The 20,249-nt window shown below is 50.4% G+C and overlaps 4 protein-coding genes across 7 annotated transcripts in view; 1 reads left to right on the forward strand and 3 right to left on the reverse strand.

Moving 5' to 3' along the window:
- Positions 1 to 47: 47 nt before the first annotated feature.
- On the forward strand, positions 48 to 2,123 carry TMEM179B (transmembrane protein 179B; the record flags this gene model as incomplete). Of its 2 annotated transcripts, XM_082660981.1 has the most annotated exons (6): positions 82 to 217; positions 792 to 894; positions 1,065 to 1,252; positions 1,336 to 1,467; positions 1,636 to 1,714; positions 1,962 to 2,123. In XM_082660981.1, the coding sequence occupies exons 1-6, from the start codon at positions 99 to 101 to the stop codon at positions 2,121 to 2,123; spliced, it is 783 nt and encodes a 260-aa protein (XP_082517107.1). In that variant the 5' UTR covers positions 82 to 98. The 2 variants fall into 2 exon arrangements, with proteins under 2 accessions (XP_082517106.1, XP_082517107.1); XM_082660980.1 differs by lacking the exon at positions 792 to 894 and having other exon boundaries at positions 48 to 194.
- A 426-nt stretch (positions 2,124 to 2,549) lies between these two features.
- Positions 2,550 to 3,582, reverse strand: TMEM223 (transmembrane protein 223; the record flags this gene model as incomplete). Its single annotated transcript, XM_082660982.1, has 2 exons — positions 2,550 to 2,842; positions 3,267 to 3,582. 2 exons carry the CDS (start codon positions 3,580 to 3,582, stop codon positions 2,550 to 2,552), a joined length of 609 nt encoding a protein of 202 aa, XP_082517108.1.
- A 151-nt stretch (positions 3,583 to 3,733) lies between these two features.
- NXF1 (nuclear RNA export factor 1) lies at positions 3,734 to 15,613 on the reverse strand. The gene is made up of 21 exons (XM_082661117.1): positions 15,473 to 15,613; positions 12,002 to 12,185; positions 11,623 to 11,782; positions 10,737 to 10,820; positions 10,520 to 10,624; positions 10,316 to 10,396; positions 10,133 to 10,202; positions 9,911 to 9,999; positions 9,671 to 9,778; positions 9,378 to 9,487; positions 7,516 to 7,552; positions 6,977 to 7,045; positions 6,828 to 6,883; positions 6,589 to 6,696; positions 6,414 to 6,472; positions 6,192 to 6,307; positions 6,026 to 6,068; positions 5,349 to 5,421; positions 4,689 to 4,871; positions 4,142 to 4,202; positions 3,734 to 4,025 (listed from the first exon to the last, which is right to left on the reverse strand). Exons 1-21 carry the CDS (start codon positions 15,498 to 15,500, stop codon positions 3,987 to 3,989), a joined length of 1,863 nt encoding a protein of 620 aa, XP_082517243.1. The 5' UTR covers positions 15,501 to 15,613; the 3' UTR covers positions 3,734 to 3,986.
- A 1,433-nt stretch (positions 15,614 to 17,046) lies between these two features.
- STX5 (syntaxin 5) overlaps positions 17,047 to 20,249 on the reverse strand; it is a 28,451-nt gene continuing 25,248 nt past the window's right edge. For all 3 annotated transcript variants that reach the window (XM_082660713.1, XM_082660712.1, XM_082660711.1), the window contains exon 11: positions 17,047 to 17,796. In XM_082660713.1, coding sequence (XP_082516839.1) covers positions 17,637 to 17,796 — 160 coding nt within the window. In that variant the 3' untranslated portion in view covers positions 17,047 to 17,636. The remainder of the gene's footprint in view (positions 17,797 to 20,249) is intronic.

The following is a 20,249-nucleotide window of genomic DNA, read 5'->3' on the forward strand; positions in this document are numbered from 1 at the left end:
GCCCGGAAGTGACGTCTCCGCGCTCGTGGGTCGCGCCGGATGAGGCGGGGCTTGGGCGGTTGGCTCCCACGGCGGCGCTTCCTGGTGGCGAGGGAGCCATGGCTCTCCCTTGGCTGCAGCGCGTCGAGCTCGTGTTCTTTGCTACCGCCTTCGTGTGCGGAGCCGTGGCGGCCGCGGCACTGACTCGGACCCAGGTGGGGCTGCGGGACGGGGCCGGGTAAGCGGGGGCGGGCAGGCCGATCCTGACACGGAGAGTCCGCTGCTGTCCGGGCCGGTGGGGGGTGGGGGGCGGGTTCTGGCGCGCTGCTCCTCTCAGCCGGTGGGCCGGGTGGGGCTGGTCGGCGGCGGAGTTGCATCGGCGGTAAACGCGCTCTGTCGATCCGTCCGCCCAGGTCATACTCGGGCCAAAGGAACGAGTCCTCAGGAGAGTCTTAACAGCATCAGATACAGCCCGGCCTGGTGACTCCCTCTGCATAACCTCACCCTGGCTGTGAAACAAGCTGGTCCAGGGCCCCCTAAATCAGACACTGTTGTGCTAAGCTACTCCAAGAAATAAAGCTTAGTGTAGTGGAGATGATCAAACTACCAAATGGTTGCAACAGAATGTGTTAAATGGCAAAATAGTGATGTAGCAGAAGCCAAAAGTTTAGGCTGAGTGTTTATCGCAGTCAGGCAATCATGTTAATAAACAGGTTCATTTAATCCCTATAAGTAGGCGCTATTACGCCTGTTTTACAGGTCAGAAAACATCGGAGATAGCGGAAGGTCACACAGTTCTGGTTCTACTCTAGGATTTCTGCACGAGGGGAGACCAGAACTTGTGAGGCAACTCTGAAGCTCTTTGTATTTCATAACTACCGCCTATTTCCTGATCCTTCTGGCCACTCACTGCAGGTTTGATTTCCCCAGCGGACTCATTAATCTACTGGCCCAGAAACAGGAGCTGACAGTGCACAAATAACTCCCTAGAGCGGCCCTGGTCTAGATTATCCCCAACACCTGCCATGAGCCTGCATCCAGAGGCACCAGCCTGAAATCTAGGACTTAGCAGCTTCTTTCCACAGGGCTCCTTCAGGGGCAGCTGTCCCCTGTATGGTGTGGCTGCCCTGAATGGCTCCTCCCTGGCCTTGTCCCGACCCTCGGCCCCATCTCTCTGCTACTTTGTGGCTGGGGCCTCTGGCCTGCTGGCCCTCTACTGTCTCCTGCTTCTGCTCTTCTGGGTCTACAGCAGCTGCATCGAGGATTCCCACAGGTGACTGCCCACTCCGAGGGCCAGGGGCTGAGATGGGAGGAGTCCCACCTCAACCACAAGGTTTATTCTCTCCCTCCTTATAGAGGCCCGATAGGGCTCCGCATTGCACTGGCCATCTCAGCTATAGCCATCTTCCTGGTCTTAGTGTCTGCCTGCATCCTTCGATTTGGCACCAGTTCCCTCTGCAAATCCATCATCTCCCTGAACATAACTAGGTAATGGGAGAGGGAGGGAAGCCTGGCTGGGGCTGACTACCTTCCCTCTGTAGAGGGGATCCTATACACCCCGTTTTATATCCCCATCAGTTCTCAAAGGGGCACTGGAGCACAAGGGTATTTAGGGTATGTCTCCCCTTTCTCACAACTGTCTCTTTGACCTCACAGCTGCTCTGATGCCCAGAAAACTCCATGGATACCCCCTGGAACCGCTCTGCAGTTTTACTCCAACCTACACAATGCTGAAGTGAGGTCCTGGGATATGAAAGACTGGGTGGAGATTGAGGGATACACAGATTCACATAATGAATCATATAACACAATCTGCAGTTGTAAGAGTGCTCACCAGTGTACTCTGAGCTTGGCCCACCAGTGAGGGGCTGAGAGGAGCTGAAGGCTTGACGGCCTGACAGTGAACAGCTAAGAGTGGTGTGTGGGTGGAACTGGATTCGAGATGGGCCCACTCCTCACACTCCTGTTCCTGTCTCCCACAGACCTCTTCTTGGGTGAATCTGGTATTGTGGTGCGTGGTCTTGGTGCTCCAGGTCATGCAGTGGAAGTCTGAAGCCACCCCATACCGGCCTCTGGAGAGGGGGGACCCTGTGTGGAGCTCTGAGACAGATGCTCTTGTTGGGCCACGCCTTTCCCATTCCTGAAGACTAACCAAAGAGTACTCCTGCCGCCAGACTCCGTGCCCAAGTGCCTGCAGTCCTCTTGCCCCCACATGGCCCACACGGCTGGGAGCCTGAGTTTTCCCTCCAGGAGGGAAACATGATTAACAGACCCCCTCTTCCTACAGCTGTTTTTGTACCAAAGTATTATATTACGTTCTTTCTTCATCTCAGTACTGAGTTCTTGGTGTAAAGCACTGTAGGTAGGGTGGATGGGAGTAAGGAGTGAAGGCGAAACAGGCATGGATCAAAACTTTGAGGTACTGACAGGTAGCTGCCCTTGGGATGACTGCTCCTTTATTTGCTGTTAATGAATTTTGGGCCTCTTGTGTGACCCTGGTTGTCACCCCATTCCCTAAGGTTCAGTTTTGATTCCCCTCTGGGAGGGGTGAGTGACCTGAGGTGGTTTCGTCACAAGCTACGGTAGGCACCCACAGTGTTGTCAAAGAGTTTCGTGTTGGGGAAGTGTCCAGCTTTGTCCAAGAGGAAGTAGAATCGTCGGCCTTTGACCTTCAGAGGCAACATGGCAGGGACTTCACCCCGGTGGGCCATGCAGGATACTTGGTTCAAGGGAACTGTAAAATGGGCACCCCAGCCAAAGGGGGCATGAGTGGTGAGGGTCACTTGCTTCCCTCCAGCCTGTAGCATCACTGAGCGCACAGAGCGGAAGGAAAAGAGAAGACCAGCACCAAGTACCAGAGTACCTGCAGGAAGAGCAAAGATTGGGGTTTTCCCTGGAGAGCTAAGAAGCAACCCTTACCGTGTGCCCCCAAATAATAAAAAAAAAAATTGTGATGATTGATAGTAACATTTACTAAGCTCCTCCTATACCCCCATCATGTATTAGTCATTCCTCCCAAAAGCCTTAATAGATACTCACACCCATTTTAAAACAGGGTCCAGAGCGTAAGTACTAACTCGCTCAAGGTCACAGAGTGAGAGGCAGTCTTCAGCCTGAACCTGTACGAGGGCTTGGCGCTCGGGGACGTCCGACTCCAGTGTACCACACACCTATGAGGGTGGCCTGTCCATCCTGGAGGGTCGGGAGCCCCTTACTCTTCTTGCCCAAGCGGAGAGGATTGTGCCCGCCCTCCTCGACCCATGCCGGGAAGGCAAACCACACCTTACCGATGGCGCCGCAGCCGACGGCAAGGCCGTAGCGCCAGAGCGCGGAGCGCAGGTCCAGGCGGCCGCGGCCTGGGGACTCGGCGTCTGGAGGCCGAGTGGAGGCCGGCGCGCGGGCCAAGGCGGCAATGGCTAGGGAAGCCCAGAAGACGCCCTGGCCAGCGCAGAACAGCCCGAGGACGGCGAAGAAGCGACCTCCTTCGTGCTCGAAGAGCAGCACGTCCCGTGGCGGGCCCACGTCATGCAGAGCCCTGCGCGCGGCAAGCGACTGCAGCGTTAAGAACAGCCGCACACGGCACCGCCGCCCGAGAGCCGCCATGCCCCTGAGCGGCACCGCTTCCGGGGCGGGACTTCCTGCCGCTGGCCCCGCCCCGCCCCGCCCCGCCCCCTCGGAGTCCATCTGTCGGCCCCGCCCGCGCTTGCGAAGGGCAAGGCTAAAATAACCCAGCACACTGGACACAAAATACAGTATCACTCTTTATCTTAAAAAGTAGGGAGGATCCTGGGATAAGTACACAAAGCACCTAAGTCCTTCGGGTAGTTTAGTGTCAGTTCTACAAAGTAAGCTTTGGCTTCCTGGCACCAGGGAGGCTCAATCTTCCCGAAGTCTTCAAGAAGGCAGGTAAGGAGAGGGATCCAGCAGTCACAGTCACAGGGGCCGAAGAGGAGACATCAGGACAGACGAGGGCTATTTACAGGGATCTTCTGGGGCATGACTATGGATTACTTTATGAATGCCACTTCTGGGATCTCGCCCTTGGCCTTAGAGAAAAAATAAAAGGTCAGTAGAGCCAGGTGGCCCATGCCCGCGTCCCAAGCCTACGTGACCCTCTTGAAGGCCTGGAAATCTCTTTTAGCCACCTATTCCCAAACTTTACCTTGAGATGAGTAAAGGCCTGGGCAGATCTGGTGTAGTCCCAGTTGTTGTCCTGAAGGCACCTGGAGTAGGGCAAGAACAGGCACCTCCATTAGAACCAAGACGCAGTCACCCTGATCTCTAAATGCCACTTCAACATCCGTTCTATGGAAACACCAACAATTACATACATTCTTGCACTCTTTATACAAATGAAAAGTTGGTAAAAATCCATCTATCAATGGTCTTTCGATTACAAAGAAATATTAAATAGCTATCTATTTCTATTAAATAGCTAACAGAAATGAGACTAAGGTGAGTTTTATACTAATAGGGAAAGATGTTCATGGGATAAGTAAAGTATGTTGCAGAACAGTATAAAAGAGGGACTTCATTTTGACTTTAAATGTTATGCTAATGTATGCATAGAGAAAATTTTTTTATGGACCGTCTTTTTTTTTTCTTTAAGTAATAAAAAAAGTTCTGGCTTTAAAAATTTTAGGGGCAGTCATTATTCACCAGCAGCCCTACCCAGTTCACCCTTATTCCTACACATGTCCAGTACTCACTTCTGGGACCACTCAAGGTTCATGCCAGACTGGGTAGAGAATGCCTGCACCATTTCCTGCTGCTCTGGGGAGAGGGTGGGCACTGGGCTGGAAGAAGGTGTGGGTGCAGGCATGGCAAAGGCTCTTTGGATCTCATCAGGACTGGCATTCCGCACAAATAGCTCATCATTTACGATGCACAACCTTGGGGACAAAAAGCACCTGAGACAGCTGGACAGACAGACAGATAACCTCATCCTCCCAACAGCATTCCTATTCTCACTTGACACTCAGATCCTTTCAATACCCACGAGGTCCCTTTTTCATTTCCTCCCTTTCCCATGGACTCCATGTATGGGATTATCTACCAAACACACTAGAATTATACATTCTCCCCCAACACTCATTTATCTTCACAACAGACTTAGGAAGTGAATATTGTTAAACCACTTTTCAAATGAGGAAACTTGCCCTAAGCTAGAAGTGGTGGAGCCAGGATGAAAACCCCAGACAGCTGGACTCCAGAGCCAAGCTCGTCACCACTATGTGACCCTACTCTGATCACCCCCTGCCTTTCTGAATGTCTGAAGATACCCAGAGGACCGACTCCACCCTCCCCAATCTTCACAGTGGTGGCCATGGATTGGGACTGGGACCCCATACGGTAAGTCCAACACTCACCCTGAATTGCTGGCAGGAACAGCGACGAATGTCCGGGTAAAGGCTCGCAAAGAGTCCCGAGATTTTCCATCCACTGCAATGATAACAATGGTGACAACCTGTCAGAGTCACTCATGTTTTATGTTTTCAAACAGCTTCTCAAAAATCATGGTCTTATTTGATACAAAGAACCCTAAGTGGGCCAGACAGGGATGATTATGTGTGCACAGGGGAGCACAGTGGGGAGGAGTATCAGAGGTCAGGGAGGACAGTAATAACAACAACGCTGTTATCCCACTAGTGGAGTGTGTGTGTGCCAGGCCCGGTGTCAAGCATCTTGTACATCACTTCACTTACTCACCACAACACTGTGAGATGGCTATTACTAACCCCCTTCCTTTCACAAATAAAGACTCAGGCTCAGAGGTAATGTAAATTGCCCACAGACACAGAGGACCAAAGTTGGGATGGAAGCTCAGACCTGCCTGACTCCAAAGTCTGTGTCCTTCTAAACCTCAGGCTTTTCCCATATCCCAGACAGGAAAAGACAGGTGGAGAGGGTAGGCTTGGGGGGAAGAATGAGAGAAGGAGGTCAAGGAAGAAGAGAGAAGAGAAGGTAGCTGGGAAGCTAAGGGTGCTGAGAACGACTAGCTGGGAAAGGGACCACTCTGCAAACTCGGCACTCCAAAGACCCTCACCTTCTTTGAAGACCCCATTGACAGAAAAACACAGCAACGTGCTCTGAAAGAGAAGCAGCAGCATCAGGTACCACGTAGGCTCCCAGCCAGAGCCCGAGTCCTCCCTGCCTCTTAACCGCCCCTTCCCCAATTCCGCCCTTCTGCCAAGGAAGACATAGGTGCTCACTGTCTGGGCGCTTATGTCTACCACGAAGGAACTGACGTCATGCTGAGTTTTGGGCAACTCATTGAGGAAGGCCACAACATTGAGACGTGTGTGCTTTAGCAGCCGGAACCGCAGGGCTGTGGGAGAAGGGGAAGCCAAGGTGAGCAGCTGCCACACTCAGCCCACACTCAGCCCCTTCCCATCCCCTTTTCCCAACCTGTTCTGCTCACATCACACACTTACTAGGGTCTTTAAGCTTCTTCACATTCCTACTATCTTTGAAGTACTCAGCTAAGTTGCTTCTGGGGGGAACAGGAGAAAAAGGAGGCAGTGGTCAGAACGGTGTGCATGCGCACGTGCTGGCCTGTATTTGCTGAGAAACTCTGGTCCTGGGCAGGTTCTGGGATGTGACACTCACCGGGCAGGGTTCTGGGGGGTGAAAGGAATACTCAGAGAGCAGCAGGCCCCATCGTGGTAGGCATCCAGGAGCTGCTGCCGGTCTCCGGAGTCATATATCGCATAGTACCTACGAGGAAAACAAAAGGGAAAGCCTGAGCTCCACAATCTGGGGCCGCACAGTGACCGACAGCTCCCGAGAGCGAGCTGTGCTGGGGCTAGCCCACCGCCCCCCAGCCTGAGGTGACCTGAGATACTCACTGCTGCAAGAAGTGCAGGACCAGATTCTTCAGGGTCTCTGTTCCAAAGTAGCTTCCCTGGAATCAAACAGGTATTAGGACCACGTAACCAGGACTCTCCCAACGTGAGCGCTAACTCTTGTGCCCCCAACTGCGGCCCCCTCCACTCACCTTGCAGGGAGGTAACACTGTGGGGGCTTCAATGTCAAAGGCAATCGGTGGGGGTAACTCATGGCCGTCCTGCAGAAAGAAAGTGACAGCCGACGATATAAACCAGACAGAAAAGGCTGGATGAGCACTCAGATGGGAGAATTAAGAGTGAGGGGTCACAGGTCAAGTGTCAAAGAGACATGGCAAGGGTCCATGAATCCTGATAGATGCAACTTTTGTCTACAGGTGTTTTTCTGGGAAGAATGATTATATTTTCAGCGACTGTGAAGCTGGGGAGATCCCAGCTGGGAGAAGGATGTCAGATCTCATTGTTCTACTGGCCCTTCAACCCTCCCTCAAAGGTCCTCAATAAAATGGCTTGATTCCTCCCACCCCACAACCAGGGAAAAAAAAAAAAAAAAAAAGGATTAGAGACTTTGTCAGATTCTCAAAGGGCTCTATGTCCCCAAATCAGTGATCATACAAACACGTTAGGCAAGACTTTGAGGGTGCGAGATGCTATGCTCCTTAGAAGAGAATGAAAAAAGTTAGGTACTTACCAGGCGTAATAATTTGGGAAATCGCTCTCGAACGGCGCTGTCAAGAATGGGACAGAAATGAGTGATGTTTCAGAGCCACCGTGCCTCCTGGGCTGCTCTAGGGGTGAATATACCAATGCCCGAGGGACAGCCCATCCCACCCTCTTGTCCTCACTCTTTCCCAGCCTCTGAGCTCCAGGAAAAATGGCCCCAACTCCCCACCTCTCCTGGGCACCAGAAATGACTGCCTCGGAGGACGACCCTCTCTTCTCTGAGTGACTCTGAACACGCCACAGAAGCAGCACTCCCGGCCCAGGCTTTAAGCCAGGACCTCCTTTCCCTCCCTACCCCCCTTACCTTCCACCTACTCACCTGTGCAGCCCCCGGGAGGAGGGAATGGGGTGGGAGCCCAGGGGCTCCACTGCCTCAACAGGTATCCATCACTTCTGCCAGGTCTGGCCACGGCCAAGACCAGAACACACCGCAGAAATGGCACAGGATGTTGGGGCAGGGAGATGAGCAAGGCAGGGCTCAGGAGGAGATGAGGCCAAGGAAGCAGCGAGGGGACGAAACGGAGAAGAGAGAGAAAAGGCAGGAGAGGAAGGAGCCAAGGAGACGGGGCTGATACTGGCGAGGAGAGAGAAAGAGGAAAGAGAAAGCAAAGGAAAAGCGAAAGCACTACACGGCAAAGAGTCATTTAGAAAGAAGAGGGAGAACAAAGGAAGAAGCCACCTGACACAGCCCTTTCTTTCAGCTCCCTCTTCCCTGTGGTCCACGGAGGAAATGGGAAACAAAGCCCTGCTGCGGCGGGAGAGCAGCTGCTATTGGCCAGGTCTCTTGTCTGCTACCTGGGTTCCCATCTGAGCTGGGCGTGGGAAGCGAAGCAGCCATGGGGACAGGAGACCTCCCTCAGAAGGGGTGAGGGTTCAGGCCCCTGCAAAGTTGGGGGGGTGAGGGTCTGTGCCCCACCTCTGTTGGCCCCCAAGTTCTCTCCTGATGGCCCCTCTGCGACTGTGCCTGTCTTAGGTTGTTCCTTCCCTGAGGAATCTTACCCGTCTCTGGCTAACCAGCCATCCTCCGGGGCCAAGCAGGGAGATGTGAGGTGTGCGAGTGAGCGAGGTGCAGCGCCCCCAGAGAAGGTCAGTTCTCTGTCACCTTGGTAGCCTATGCCCCCGTGGCCTCCACGCCCAGCACCTGCCCTGGGATTCCCTCGCCAACTGGCGGGGCCCCGGCTCTGGTCACATGTCTTCGGGAACCCAGGTTTCTCCTCCAGGGAGGGCCCAGCTTACAGCACTGGGCAAGAGAGACCGATTGCACGGCACCAGCCACCAGGAGGCCTCAACCTCAGTGTGGGCAGGAAAGCCCAGGCACCAGCCTTGGGCAAGGAGATTGTGAGAAGAGAGCGCCTCTTGGCAAAAGGGCAAGAGGGGCCGTTGCAGGACAGAGGAAGGAAGAACTTCCATCAGCAGGAAGTCCCAGGGAGGGAGGGCTTTCTCTGCCCAGGGATACCAGGCTCTTGGCTCAAAGCAACTCCATGTATGGGGCATGATATACAAGATATGCCCCCTAGCCACGGTAAAAAAGGGAGCTGCTCTTCATGGAACAACAGGGTAGGGGGAGTGTAGAAAACCCTGTGTTCAGGAAGGAAGGAGAAAAGCCACAGAACCAGCAAACAGGCAGACAGGTGAGAAGAAAGGAAAGGAGGCCTGGGGCAAAGCTGGGTGTCACGGATGGACAAACGGGAGGAGCACACGATCCTCCCCAAGGACAGGTGGTTCCAGCTCAGGGCTGCACATCTGCAGACGGGCACTGGTCAGGGTGCATCAGCTCAGCCTCCTAGGGGGTGAAGGTTCCCAGGAGGGGAGACAGAGGTTAAAACTGACCTGATGTAGGTGGACTGGTCTCGAAAGGTATCACACAGGGTGTTTCTGTCAAGCCACAGCTCTTCTAGCTTCAGCCCTTTTATCTTGTCCAACTCCCGCTCAGACTTTAGCTGCAAAGGATGGGGAGAAAAGGCGGGAAAGACATGCTGGTAAAGGGAGCCAGCTAGATTCCTCCCACCCCCAAGCCCCACCTCATCCCTTAAATGCCCTCCCTCGCCTCTTGCTGCCACCAGGCAAGCTCTCTCCACCCTCTGCCCACTCCATCCAAAACACAAACAGGCTCTCAGTCTCACCTCATTTCCAGAAAGATCGAGGATCTTTAGATTGGGTGCTTTCTGCACAATGCTGGACAAGTCATCCAGCCTGTACAGCTTGTTATTGCTCAAGTTTAAGGACAACAGCTGTGGGGAGAGAAGAATTTAGAGGAAGCACCAGCAGCAAGGGAATCTGAAACAAACCTGCCTCCCAACCCCATCCTATCTATCTATCTATCCCACCCTGCTTCCTCCCACCTAGTGGGACAAAGGCCTCACCTCAGGGATGTTCTCTTCAATGATTCGCAGGGTGGCTGCCATACAGCTTCTACGATTCAGGACAACATCAATGTTCTGGGCCACCAAATCTTCAGGAAGGAAAGGGAAGTCTGAGAGGGCTCACCCAGGCCAGCGTTCCCACCAAACCAGCCTCAAATGTTCCCTGCCTGACAGATCCCCCTCTGCCGCCACCCATCTGAGAATTACTGCTATCAACCGTACCTGGGTCTGAACGGAGGCCCTTGAGGTCAAGTGCTTGCTGGGAGCCATCGTATCGTTTGCTCATGACCAGCTACAGAGGAATACAAAGGATTCAGCGGTCACTGGAGTCGCGTGTGGGCATGGGTGGAGGGTGAGAACTGGCAGGACTCGGGTGGAAGCACCCATCCCTTGCGGCTGCCTCACCTTTAGCTGCTCTGCTTGCTCTGGCTTCAGTTCGTTCTGCACAGTGTGGGGTGGAAGAGAGGAGTTGATGATGATAGATATCTGCAGGGGAGACACGCATGGGCACGGTGAACTCCAGGGAGGCCTAAGCCCCAGGACCAAGACCCAGTCCATGCCCTGAGCACCAATCCCCACCCCCAACCAAGCCAGGCCCTTCACACATACCCTGCGGTTCTCCCGATCCAAAATCTTATAGTTGACAGCCTTCAATGCAGAGGCAGTACTGGCATCCTCAACAAAAAACAGGGCCCGTGTGTTTTCATAGTGAAACTGCAAGAAGAGAAAACAACAGCATTGGACTTGGGAGCCCAGAGCACCCCCGTGCAGATGGTACCTCCACCTGCTCCTTGGTCCCCAGCCACACACCTGGGCCTTCTCTTACCTCAATGGGAGTGAAAGGGATGCTGCACTTGCTCTGAATCATGCTCAGGAGCCATGACTTGTCATATTTCCTGCCATAAGGAATCTAGATGAGAGAAAGAGAAGAGAAGGGAACAACACATAACTAATACTGAACAGCAGACCCACTCTAGCCCTCCTTTCGTATCATCTGCCAAGCTCTGAAGAAACGGTCAATTAAAGGGTTTCTGGGGGGACTTCCCTGGCGGTCCAGTGGTTAAGACTCCTCGCTCCCAATGCTGGGGGCCCAGGTTCGATCCCTGGTCAGGGAACTAGATCCCGCATGCCACATCTAAGACCCGGTGCAGTCAAATAAATATTTAAAAAAAAAAAAGGTTTTCTGGGAACTCCCTGGTGGTCCGGGTTCAATCCCTGGTGGGGGAACTAAGAAGATCCCACAAGCTGCATGGTGTGGCCAAGAAAAAGGGTTTCTACTCAAGCCAAACACGAACTCCTTAACCTCCTTTCTGTCCATTTATACTTATTATTCCTCAAAAGATTCAAATTGTTTGATTCTAAAAGTTCCAAGACATCATTTATAACCTGCCTGCCCCTGAGAGAACTCAAGGGACCCCCAGCTCCACACTCAGCTTGAGTCAGAGGGAGACATGTGGAGGCGTTATTCCACCTCCCAACCGCAGTTACCACATTTCCCTTTAGATGGCCTCCCCGTCCTACCTGTCCCCTTCTCCTTTTCTGAACCTGCTCTTAGGTGTTCTAAGATATTGACTCTTAGGAGAAAGAATGGTTACCTGATTGTGGAGTTAACAGCTGAGAACACTGATTTTTTAATGTGAAAAGTAAACACCTTAACTCTGAGCCCAGCCCCCTTTAGCTCCCCTGCACCATGTACTTTCCAAGGTACTCACTGTAATCTTAAACCAGTTCTTTGAGGTCCCATCCTGGCTGGTGCCAGCCCCTCCCCTCTCTGGAGGAGCTCTATCTCTCCGCAGAGGCACAGTAACATGAATTCGAGACCGCTCGTGCCAATTATCACCCCTACGGTTGGGTCGTGCAGCATAGGGGTTGCTGTGGGGAGGGAGAGAATAAAACACTCAGAAAGGTCAGGAGTGTCTTCTCAAAGACTTTCCTGCACTGTTACCAGGACCACAACTAAGACTGCTCAACCATTAAGCAGGTCCTGGCATTTCTCTCTCTTCCAGGCGGGAAGAGAAATGACATGGACAGTAAGAGGGCTACATAAATGAGGGGGTCGATAAATTCAAACCAGATCAACTGGTTACTTACTATCGTACTCGGGAAACATCCTGGGCATCGCTCATTGCCACATCTCTGTTCTCTTCCTCAAGGCGGGAAGACCGAACAACGAAACCTCCTCTTCCAGACCTCCGGTTCCCCTCACCATACTTCCACCGGAAGGGGCCCCGGCCTTTCTTTCTTCTTTGAGGGAAACCAACACGATCATCGTGCTCTGGGGTTGGGAACAGAATTTTAAATGAGAAAATACATCACTGGTTCAGCTACCTTGCCTGGCAACCACAGCATCCGGCACCCGGCACTATCAGATGAGATACACACTCACTACAGAGACCACCTCCGTGCAAACTCTTCTGCCTGTCCAGGGAAAGAACCCTCTCCGTGGGATGGCAGCAACAGGGGAAAATGATTGGAAAACTGTGTAAAGTCTTTAGAAAAATGAAGCAGAAACTGAAACTATAGAAAGAAGAAGCAGAATGTGGAAGTGAGAGTGTCCCAAGTTTAACTGGATACAACTCAGAGCCCCTGAAAGTCATCTGAAGTCTGCTTTTCTCAGCCTCCCAAATCTACTTAATCCCACTCAAAATTTTTTTTAACTTTTAATTTTATATTGGAGTATAGCTGATTAACAACGTTGTGTTAGTTTCAGGTGTACAACAAAGTAATTCAGTTATACATATAAATGTTATCTATTCCTTTTCAAATTTTTTTCCCAATTCGGTTGTTAGAGCAGAGTTCCCTGTGCTATACAGTATGTCCTCGTTGGTTATCCATTTTAAATAGAGCAGTGTGTACACGTCAATTCCAAACTCCCTAACTATCCCTGCCCCCCCACCCTTCCCCCCTAGTAACCATAAGTTCATTCCCTAAGTCTACCCTCACTGAAAATTTGATCAGTCACAATAGTTACATCACAATCACAATAATTACATCAGCTCTCAGTAAACAATACTTCTTTTGCCTATATAGCACAGACATCAGTTACAAATATGACCAATTTAAGGGCTTCTTTTAGGTCTTGTTCTCTCTTCAAAAAACTAAAAATAGAGCTACCATATGATCCAGCAATTCCACTCCTGGTTATATATCTGGAAAAAACAAAAAATACTAACTCAAAAAGATACATGCATAAATTAAGAGGTTGGGATTAACATATACACACTACTATATATAAAACAGATAATCAACAAGGACCTACCATAGAGCACAGGAAACTCTACTCAAAACTCTGAAATAACCTATATGGGAAAAGAATCTGAAAAATAGATATATGTATAACTAAATCACTTTGCTGTACGCCTGAAACTAACACAACATTGTAAATCAACTATACGCTAATGTAAAATAAAAATTAAAAAAAAAGGAAAACATCAAAACTAAGAAAAAGGGAAGAAAACATATAAGCTTCACTTGCTTTTTTTTTAAATCTTTAAATTTTTATTGGAGTTTAATTGCTTTACAATGCTGTGTTAGTTTCTACTGTACAGCAAAGTGAATCAGCTGTATGTATACATATATCCCCTCTTTTTTGGATTTCCTTCCCATTTAGGTAACCACAGAGCACTGAGTAGAGTTCCCTGTGTTATATACCATATGAGCTTCACTTGTGTTCAGGGGGGAAAAATAAAGATACATGCATCCCAAAGTTCATAGCAGCACTATTTACAGTGGCCAAGATATGGAAGCAACCCAAGTGTCCATCAAGAGACTAATGGATAAAGAAGATGGGGTACATATATACACAACAGACTCAGGAGGAGATGAATACTACTCAGTCATAAAAAAGAATGAAATTTTGCCACTGCAACACCATGAATGGACTTGGAGGGTATTATGCTTAGTGAAATAAGTCAGACAGAAAAAGACAATTATTGTATGATAGCACCTACATGTGGAATCTAAAAAATAAATATATTCAGCAAAACAGAAACAGTCTCACAGATATAGATAACAAACTAGTGGTTACCACTGGGGAGACGGAAGTGGGGAGGGGCAAGATAAGGTTATGGGATTAAGAGATACAAACTACTAAATATACAATGGATAAGCAACAAGGATACATTGTACAGCATGGGCAGTGACAGCCATTACTTTGTAATAACTTTTAATGGAATCGAATTTATCAAATACTGAATCACTATGTCATATACCTGAAACTAACATAATACTGTAAATCAACCTTACTAAAAAAAACTAAATAAATAAAATTCTTGTTCTTAAACTGCCACTCTGAAGTGAATGTGGAAGTGTGAGTGACCCAAGTGTAACTGGACACAACTCAGACTCCCTGAAAGTCACCTGAAATCAGCTTTCTGTCAGCCCACCCAAATCTACTTAATCCCAAGGTGACCTCTCTCACATCTCAGAAAACCAATCACAATGATTACATTAGCTTTCAGTAAACAATACCTCTTTTGCCTATACAGTACAAACATCAGTTACAAATATGACCAATTTAAAAGCTTCTTTTGAAAGCCTTATTCTCAAACTGCCACTCTGAAGTTTAGGGAGTGAGCTCTTTGTTTCCTTGGTCAGAAATGCCTCTTAACTCAGGAGACAACTCCTAAATTCAGGTTCTAGTGGCAGCTAGGGTGTTTCACCAAGGGTCCTCAAATGTTCTCCAGGAATATGATCCTCTGAACCCTGGTGGGTAGGAATGGCTTCTTAAAAAAGACGCACGATTCCCCAAAAAGGTCTGTCTAATGCGTAATACTCTGCAAACAATGAACCTCAAGAAATGACCCTAGGGAAAAAATAATAAATGAATAGAAAGCGCAGCTAACGTTCATTGAGGGCTTTCTCCAATGCCAGGCACTATGCTCCAGGCACTTGACACGAACCATCTCGTTTTAACGCACACACGGAGACAACTCAGGGGGTAGGTACTGTTTCTATCCTTATTAAAGGGGTGGAAAATCAGGCCTGAGTGTTTAACTCACTCAAGATTGGCATAGCCAACTCAGGATTGAAACCTCGGCTGTCGTGTGCTTTTAACCACTACTCTGGACTAAAACCCAATGTAGTGTTCGGACTAGAACATCGAGTTAGTGTGTAGGTCTAAAATATTAAGCCAAAGCCGCGGCGGGTGGGGGGGAGGGGAAGGGGGCAAGACCGACTGGACGCGCGGTAGAAAATAGGGCACCAGCGGCCCAAGAGCAGGGCACCGACTCACATTAAAGAGTCTGGCAGCCGAATTGAACTGACAGGTATCAACCATCCACAAAGTTCAAAGGAATCTCATCACCACGCTGCCGAGCCACCGGCTTCGAGCCGCAGGTGCTCGCAACGCCAGGATTCCGGAATTAACAAGTCGGGCACCCACCCTCAAGTTCAGCCAAACCCCCGGGCTGCCTCGCCCCGGGCCGGGCCGGCGCCGAGCACCGCCGCTCCCCGCGGACGCCGGGCCCCTCGCGGCCTCACGCCCCGGCGCTGCGGCCTAGGCCGGCGCTGCCCAGCTGAGCCCAGATCGTCCCGCTCCCCAACCCAAGGGCCGGCACTGACCGTTGTACGACTTCCCCTCGTCCGCCATGGCACACCGAGAAAGGGAGGGCTCTGTCGCGGGCCGCAACCCAGCCCAACGTCCGAACGCCTAGGCGCTCCAAGGCGAAGTGCTCCTGCGCTGGGTGCCACCGCTTTTATGGGGTCGAGCTCGTCACAGACAGCCGACGTCCTACAATAACAGGCGGGGCCGCTGGGACATGTGCGTACGCATCCGACGAGCAGACGCGCCGGGGGCGGGACTTGGCGCTGCACGCCCCGCCTAAGACCCGAGCTCGCGCAGCCCAGAGTTACCGCGAGTTCGCCCCGCCCCCTACTCGTATCCGTCCGCCGCTAGACCAGCACCACAAAGGTAGGGGCTCAAGCAGAGACCTGGACGCTACAGCCCAGGATTCCAAGAGGAACAGGGAAGAGGAGCCACAAGAAGTGCTGCCGAGGAATGGGAGACCAAGGGCCTTGGAGTGGGAGTGACCGCTAATAGACCCCTACGGGGATCCAGCCAGGGCTTAGGTCTCAGCTCAGCCCAGCCCTTTGCCATCTGCGTTATCTATGCCGTGCCTTCCTCGCCTATAAAAATAGAAAACTAGAAGAGAGCAGGGACTTGACTAATTCATGGCTTTTTTCTCCAGCACCTGGCTCAGTACCATACCTAGCACGTAGCGGAAACTCAACAAATATTTATGAAATAAGCTTCCTATCTCTGCGTTCCCCCAAGAAGAGTTGCAGAGTCAAATGAGAAAAACTGCATTTGTCAGGCTTTGGTCGTCTTCACAGACCGCCCCACCCACCACCGATGTGCTATGCTAAACCCATATCGTGGGTCAACTGGGCAGTGAAGATGCAAGCAAGACCACCCTCTGAACACAGGCCAAGGGGAGAGGAAATATTAAAACACCAGGCCTAGGAAAGACCTGGGCTCTCCTAGACAACCCCCCCCCCCCCGCAAAGTGCTATGGCCAGCCCAGTGTGATGGTGATGGTCCTCGCTATAGCTTGAGCTTCCTTTGGGTGTGTGAAATGGGGGAACTCCGGTGACCTCGGCATGATGTGGTCGTGGGTCCTGCTCGGGACTGACAAGCATATTGACCTCCCTGGAGGGTAGGTGTTCCAGGCAGGTCTCTACTTCATTCTCGTGTGACTAGCTTGGATTTGGTGAGGGGCTTCGAGGGGACCACGAGCCTCAGCTGGAGCTGCGAACAAACACTTCTCTTCACCTTTCACTCCTGGCAGCAGGCAGAACTCCTGCTTCATCCAGCCCAAGGAAAACGTGGGGCCAGCTGGTTGGAGGATGCAGATGAAAACAGGTCCAAATACTTCTGGAGATGGTCCTGAAGTTGCCACCCATCAGAGACCCACTCTGAGATCCTGCTCCCCGCTTTGAAGGGAAGTTTCCATGCTAATTAAGTGCTGCTGCACTTGGTTATCCCCTGCTGGAGGCAGCTGTGTGCATGGAGCCCAAAGCCTGGCCGCTTGGGGCCATCAGCCCAACCCTTTCAGTTATAATATTGGGCAGTGGGCTCACTCCACTTGCTGCCTAGGCCTTCTGACGCTCCCACCCAAAAATGACGACATGGCTAGTGAGGCTGACAGTCTTGTTGTAATTGGGAGAAAACAGGCTGCAGCACATTTGGCAGATTGAGAGTCACCTGCAGCCAAAGTTGGGGTTATGCAGGCAGCCGAGGGGCACAGGGCCCCCTGCCTCACATGGTGAAGAGAGGAAGAAGAGGTCAAATTCTAATCCAGATGGGAAAGTTGGTCCCTGGGCCAGTTTCACTTCCTTTCCTCACTCTCAGGAAGGTGAGGAAGGACATCACCTCCCCTTGCTGCCAAAGTTTCTTTTGCGACAGGCTGGGGAGGGTTTATAAAAATCTCCTAGTGGAGACAACCTGCGTGATGAGCCCCCAGTTGGCCTCTGCTCCCTTCCAGCCACTTCACAGCAGAGTCCAAATCCAGAACCGTGTGTGTTTCATGGGCTGGAGGGTGGGGAGGGGAGGACAGGGTGGCCAGAGGAAAGGAGTGAGGGATTGGGGGCAGTGGCCATTCTTAGCAGTTCGAAGGAAGCAGGGCCTTTCTCCCAAGCATCCTGCACAGGCTCAGTGGCAGCTCTGGCCACCTGCCCTCCCAGGAGGGTTCCAAACCCCCATGGAGTGCCTCAGAGTGGAGAGGGTTCAGGCAAGGAAGACCACAAAGATGATGAAGAACACAATGAGGATGAGGAAGATTTTGACCATAAGCCACCGGTTGGAGGTGACCGACTGGAAGTACTTGAGGATCTCTGAGTGGGCGGCCTCAACATCCAGCTGGGCTCCCAGCACGTTCTCGTCGATCCTGGGGATAGGGCCGGGAGGAGGGGAAAGAGAATGACACTGGATTAAAAGGAATGCTGTTGAAGTGTATTTTCTGCATGTTTATATATTTGTATTGATATATAGAAAAAGCTCTGGAAGGGTAATATAAACAAGTCTTGGCTGTGGTTTGAAAATCAACTCTGCAACTTATTAGCTTATGACCCCTAAGCCAGTCATTTAACCTCAAGTTTCATTTTCCTCAACTGCAAAGGAAGGGAAAATGAGGATAACACAAATCGTAAGTTTGTTGTCAATCTTAAATGAGTTATATAAAGTGCCCAACCCATACTAAGAGGATCCAAAATGTTATATTTTTTTGCTCATTGGTATTTATTGATTTTTGTCTAATAAACAGTATTGCATTTGTAAAAAGGGGGAAAAGTTCACAGACCATTATGGTAAGGAAACCCTGGTTCTGAGTGAGAAAGGAAGAAAAACTTGATGATGTGGACAGAAAGTCAAGGGATAAGAAAAGCCCTATATTAGGAGAACATGTCTCTCAGGATATAGAGAAGTTCTCAGAAGAATGGCAATCTCTTGAGACACTGCTGAGGAAAATCAAACATATCCCAGCTAATCTGAATATGCAGAGTCCTAAAAACCAAATATAAACCCTGGTCTTTGCAAAGGGATTCGCTGGGAGCAGGCACCTGTGGGAGCTGTGAGGTCAGAAAAGTTGGTGGAGCCTGGTAATCAAATAGGAAGTGAGAGGAAAGGCTGGGCCAGTGGCTGCAAGTCCAAGGTCCTGGTGAGGTGGTCATGAGGACGGCGAGCTAATCTCTGTCCAAATACAGGAGCCTGGATTGTACACGGCTCCCTGTTTATGTCAGGGAGGCTAAAGTTATCAGGTTTCCTAGCTTTTGGCTATAACTACATTTCTCAGTGTGGATGCGTTTGTCATCTCATACCCAATTAAGCTCATTCATATCGGCAATTATAATGGCTTTGCTTAACAAAAGTGGAAAAACAATGAATGCAATCTGGCATCTAAAAGATTTTAAATGGGAGTCTGTGAATGAAATCTAATACAAGGAAAGAAATTACTATTATTCTATAGTAATTTTAAGACAGAAAACTTCTTTAAGGAAGAATATCAGCTAATAAATGTAGAAGGAATGAGCAAATTAGAAAATTACCATTTTGCAACACACACTCTCACAAACGAATCAGGCAAGGACCATCAGGGGGCTAAGGAACTGGAAATTCACAGGGACCCAAAGCATCACTCCACAGATGACTCAGTCTGATGGTCACCCCCTTGAACAAGTGGCCAAACTTGGTATCACCAATAAAAGACATAACCTCGGGCTTCCCAAATACATGGAACTTAAATTTAATCATAGGGAAAACAGGGGACAAATAAACATGGAGGACCTCGTACAAGAGACGCTGGCCTCTTCAAAAAAAAAGTAAGTATCACACACACACAAAAAACAAAAGGCAGACTAAAGAGACACAACCATCAAATGAAATGTATGAATGTTGCTGAATCTTAAATTGAAGGAAAAAAGCTAAAAACTTTTTTTTTTAGACCAGTTGGGGAAATTTGAGTATGGACTGAGTGCTGGACTGTGCTGGAGAATCGTTCATGTTCTTAGGCTCGATAACGGTCCTGTGGCTGCTCAGGAGAAGACCTATGTTTGGCAGATGCTTGCTCAAGTATCTGGGGATAAAATGTCATGATGTTTGCACCTACTTTTAAATGATTCAGAAAAAAAAAAAGGTGAGAGGAAGCAAATGTGATAAAATGTCAACAGTTGGTGAATCCAGGTGAAAGGAATATAGGTGTTCCTTATGCTATCCTCCCAACTTTTCTATAGTTTGAAAAATTTTAATTTACAAGTTGGAGGGAAAAGGAAAATGACTAACACTACATCAGCAGTTTTTCTACCTTAGAAAAACATAAGAATCACCTGTTGAGCGTCTCAAAAACGCAGATTCAGGCTTCCCTGGTGGCGCAGTGGTTAAGAGTCCGCCTGCCGATGCAGGGGACACGGGTTCGTGCCCCGGTCCGGGAAGATCCCACATGCCGCGGAGCGGCTGGGCCCGTGAGCCATGGCCGCTGAGCCTGCGCGTCCGGAGCCTGTGCTCCGCAACGGGAGAGGCCACAACGGTGAGAGGCCCGCGTACCGCAAATCAAAAACAAAAACAAAAACGCAGATTCTTTTTCTTTTTTTTTTTTTCTGCCAAGCCAAGTGACTTGTGAGATCTTAATTCGCCGACCAGGGATCGAACCTGAGCCCACAGCAGTGAAAGCGTGAAGTCCTAACCACGGGACCGCCAGGGAATTCCCTGGCGGTCCCGTGGTTAAGACTCAGCGTTTTCACTGCTTTGAGCCGGGGTTTGACCCCTGGTTGGGGAACTAAGATCCCACATGCCACAAGGAGTGGGCAGAAGAAAAAAAAGCAAATTCTTAGGTTTCACATTCAGAGA

The sequence above is a fragment of the Grampus griseus genome (genome assembly GCF_964374135.1).
Source record: "Grampus griseus genome assembly, chromosome: 8".
NCBI lineage: Eukaryota > Metazoa > Chordata > Mammalia > Artiodactyla > Delphinidae > Grampus > Grampus griseus.

Excerpts from the sequence above, each read along its gene's own strand:
- NXF1 (XM_082661117.1), bottom strand. The coding sequence starts at position 15,500 with ATGGCGGACGAGGGGAAGTCGTACAACG. Across the intron at positions 6,308-6,413 it reads GAAGAAGCTTAAAGACCCTA|CCCTGCGGTTCCGGCTGCTA; the intron begins GTAAGTGTGTGA and ends CTTCTCCCACAG. Across the intron at positions 5,422-6,025 it reads CAATGGGGTCTTCAAAGAAG|TGGATGGAAAATCTCGGGAC; the intron begins GTGAGGGTCTTT and ends TTATCATTGCAG.